Source organism: Mastomys coucha, unplaced genomic scaffold, assembly GCF_008632895.1.
Source record: "Mastomys coucha isolate ucsf_1 unplaced genomic scaffold, UCSF_Mcou_1 pScaffold4, whole genome shotgun sequence".
Taxonomy (NCBI): domain Eukaryota; kingdom Metazoa; phylum Chordata; class Mammalia; order Rodentia; family Muridae; genus Mastomys; species Mastomys coucha.
The window spans coordinates 56,697,883-56,701,665 of NW_022196910.1; the positions used below are offsets into that span (position 1 = coordinate 56,697,883).

Below are 3,783 nucleotides of genomic sequence, written 5' to 3' on the forward strand. Positions count from 1 at the left end.
TTGAATAAAAACTTTTCCATTTACATCACTCAGGAGGCAGAGACATAGATCTTTATGAGTTCTAAGCCTGCCCAAACTACATAGTTCCTGGATGAAAAGACCTACATAGAGATACTCTAAAAATAAAAAAACCCACAAAAATTTCCTGTCATTTTCCTATTCCTGCTATTAAAAATTAATAATGTCACACATTAATGTCACACAAATTGAGAACTTGCATTACAGCAGCAGTCATGTTGCTTACTTTTTCTAGCAAGGAGAAAATGTTATATTTGCATTATTGTTTTTCTTATCACCTCATTTTTGTTCTCTGGCAAACTCGAGATTAAATTAAGGATTTTTGAGTTATTTTAATTTTGTATTTAATTTATGCATGTGTCATGGCTTGTTTCTTGAAGTCAGAGAACAACTTTCAGGGTTCAGTTATCTCCTTCCTCTATGTGGGTCCAAGAAATTGAACTCAGATCATCAGGATTAACAACAAATTATCTACACAGCTGAGTTACCTACACACCCTAAATAAAGTTACTATAGAAAAAAATGATCATAGATAATTACAACAAGTACAAAAACTCGTGTGACAATGTCAGTGTGTTTAAGCATTATATTACAGAGCCCTAGAAGATAATCTTTTTGTAACCAAGAAGATATGTCTTTCTGTTCTGTAAGCATAAGCAAGTGCTTCCTGAGATTATATTTAAGAAGATTTGTACCAAGAATGAAAAGTATTCTGTATTACTGTGTAAAATAGTTCCCATATATCAATTCTACTGAATCAATTATTGTAAATTAGCATTTGACATCAGATTCAACACAGTATCCTACTCATGCACACTTTAACCCTAAAACCATCAATTTTTAGAAAACAGAAAACAGTGTCTGATTGTCCAAACTATAAGTGAAGTTGCTAGATTTGATTGCAACAATATAATTCAAAGAACATCATAAATATAGAAATTGTAGGTATATATAGAAGCTTTGTTGTAAACTCATGAATGAGAGATTTAGAAACATTTATCTGTTAGATACATGTTTTCCTTTCAAGATAGTCTATATCTGGGCTATCTTCTCTAAGAGGAATGAACAAATACTTGCAATAATTCTAACATGGAGAGAGAGTCATTGCATCATTTCAGTGGAAATGGTAATACATATATTTTTAATTCATTGCACTAAAATAATTCTTATTAATTTGCAAATTGCAGCTGTTGTGAGCTCACTATTATAACAGCCATGTCCTATTCAGAATGTAGAACCACACTGCACTCCTTCTTATCCCACAGTTCATCTCCTCTTTTCTACAATGTTCATTGGGTGCCAATGGGTAGAGAAGCATGACAACTATTCTGTTTGGGACCAAATATTCATCAGCTACTTATTTTTAGCACTTTGACCTATCCACCAGTGCTGGAAGGGTATTATTAAACCAAAGCTGAGAGCTGCACTCATTTGTGAGTATAAACATAAATATTTAGAAAGCAGTTCTTATGTCCATTTGGCTAAAACAAATGAACAGCCCCATAAAAAAAACATTGATAGTATATTCATCAAGAAAAATGGAGACTTATCTGTTCACAGACTTTTGACCAATTCTACAGAAGCAGGCATGTATTCCCTCCAATAGAGCAGATCTCAAAACTAATATGGAAGCAACTTGGTACCCTTAGAACATTCATGTCATTATTGGCCTGATGGGTATATATATTCAGGAAGTTCAGTGTTGCGTCACAAAGGGTCTACATCTGGATGTGTCCAGATATTACTATTCCTGCTGAACAGCTTGCATAGAACTTCCCAGGACTACCAATACTAGCCAACATGATGGAATCTTCCATTCTAGTTCAACCTTGAATATTCTGTATTCTGTATCTAGACAATGCAGTGTCTTCAGTAGTAGGATATTATTTTCTAGTTTTGGAGTGAAACCAAGAATAATGAAAATAGTCTGTGTTGTTTCTGGGGTGTGCTTGGCCAATAGTTCATAGGGAGGTGTCTCACTTCTGGCACTAGTGTTTTAATTTGAAGTATACTGCTTCTTTGAGCAGTGTTGACCACCCATTTAAAGTACTTCTGTTTAGTTTCCTTTAAAAATACATTATTTTAGCTATTTTATAGAGCAGTAGGTTACTAAATGGCTCTATCTTCTATACATGGTTTATTTAACTCCTCTCTCAGCACTTATCCTCATACATCTCCTCCTTAAGCTCTTTATTTCAGGCAACTTTCATATTACTAAATTGAGTTCTTTGTTTTGTTTTCAACCATAGGTTTTGTTAAAAGAAAAGCATCAGTATGAGAAACCACACTGTTCCCACAGAGTTTGTGCTATTGGGTATATCAGGCACACCAGAACTTCAACTTGTACTTTTCATTTTTTTATTAATAACTTACATATTGAGTGTCACTGGAAACTTAAGCATCATCACTCTAACCTTGCTAGACTCTCGTTTAAAGACTCCTATGTATTTCTTTCTCCGGAATTTCTCCTTCTTAGAAATTATATTCACCAGTGTTTCAATCCCTAGATTTCTGGAGTCAATAATCACTAAAGTCAAGACCATTTCCTATAACAACTGTCTGGCTCAGTTATATTTCTTCATCTCCATGGGAGTGTCTGAGTTCTTTCTTCTAACCGCTATGTCTTATGACCGCTATGTTGCCATCTGCAAGCCACTGCACTACACCCTCATCATGAATCAGAAAGTCTGCACCCTCCTTGTCCTCACTTCATGGCTGGCAGGATTCCTGACCATTTTCCCACCATTAATGTTGGTCCTCAAGTTGGACTTCTGTGCTTCGAATGTCATTGATCACTTCTCCTGTGACTACTTCCCCATTCTACAGCTCTCCTGCTCAGATACAAGGAGTTTAGAGATGATTGGCTTTTACTTTGCATTTGTCACTCTGCTGTTCACACTGGCTCTAGTGATCTTGTCCTACATCTGCATCATCAGCACCATTCTGAGGTTCCCATCTGCCAGTCAGAGGAAGAAGGCTTTCTCCACCTGTTCCTCTCACATGATTGTCATCTCCATGTCCTATGGAAGCTGCATTTTTATCTATGTGAAACCTTCTGCAAATGAAAGGGCATCACTGACCAAAGTGGTAGCTGTTCTTAATACTTCAATTGCCCCTATGCTGAACCCTTTTATTTATACATTAAGAAACCAGCAAGTAAAACAATCTTTCAAAGACCTGATTTACAAAGTACTGTTGTATAGAAGTAAATGAAAGAATGTGTTAATGTGAAGAAATGCCATTGTAAAGATTTAATAAAAATAATTTGTAATTTTTATTATTCCAGGTAAACTGAACATATAAAGGGCAGTGCAAAGCTATCAGTTTTCCACTCAATTCATTATTCACATCTCAACATTAACCAACATAAATACGATAAATTGAAACTATATTTTGAAATTTGATATGCTCAAAGCGAGCATAAATGTTTTATGTATTAATATATATGTATATATTAATTATATTGACAAAAGCAAACCATCTCCATATTTCTCTTTTAATTCATGATAGGCTATGTAGTTCTGTTTTGAAAAAGGCATTCTTTATTCATAGGCAATTTGATATTAACAACTGCTAGTCATATGAATTAGTGAAAAGTATAAAATTTCTTTAAAACTTGACTTTTTATTTAACAATGAAGATTAGGAAGTAACTGGGATAAGAGGGACCCAGGCACACAGAAATTCCGCCAGCCCAGTGGCACAGGTTCCTTCTGGTCTGTATGAGCTGGTGCACTGAGCATCTGCAGCCAGTCCCACAATACCC

General features: G+C 35.1%; 1 protein-coding gene across 1 annotated transcript; it reads left to right on the forward strand.

The window, feature by feature from the left end:
• The first annotated feature begins 2,292 nt into the window (after nucleotides 1-2,292).
• Nucleotides 2,293-3,231, forward strand: LOC116075912 (olfactory receptor 6C3-like). The gene has a single exon (XM_031349432.1). The coding sequence runs from the start codon at nucleotides 2,293-2,295 to the stop codon at nucleotides 3,229-3,231; it is 939 nt and encodes a 312-aa protein (XP_031205292.1).
• Nucleotides 3,232-3,783: the final 552 nt, after the last annotated feature.

What these genes read in the sequence shown, in the direction of transcription:
- LOC116075912 (XM_031349432.1), top strand. Translation starts at nt 2,293, where the DNA reads ATGAGAAACCACACTGTTCCCACAGAGTTTGTGCTATTGGGTATATCA.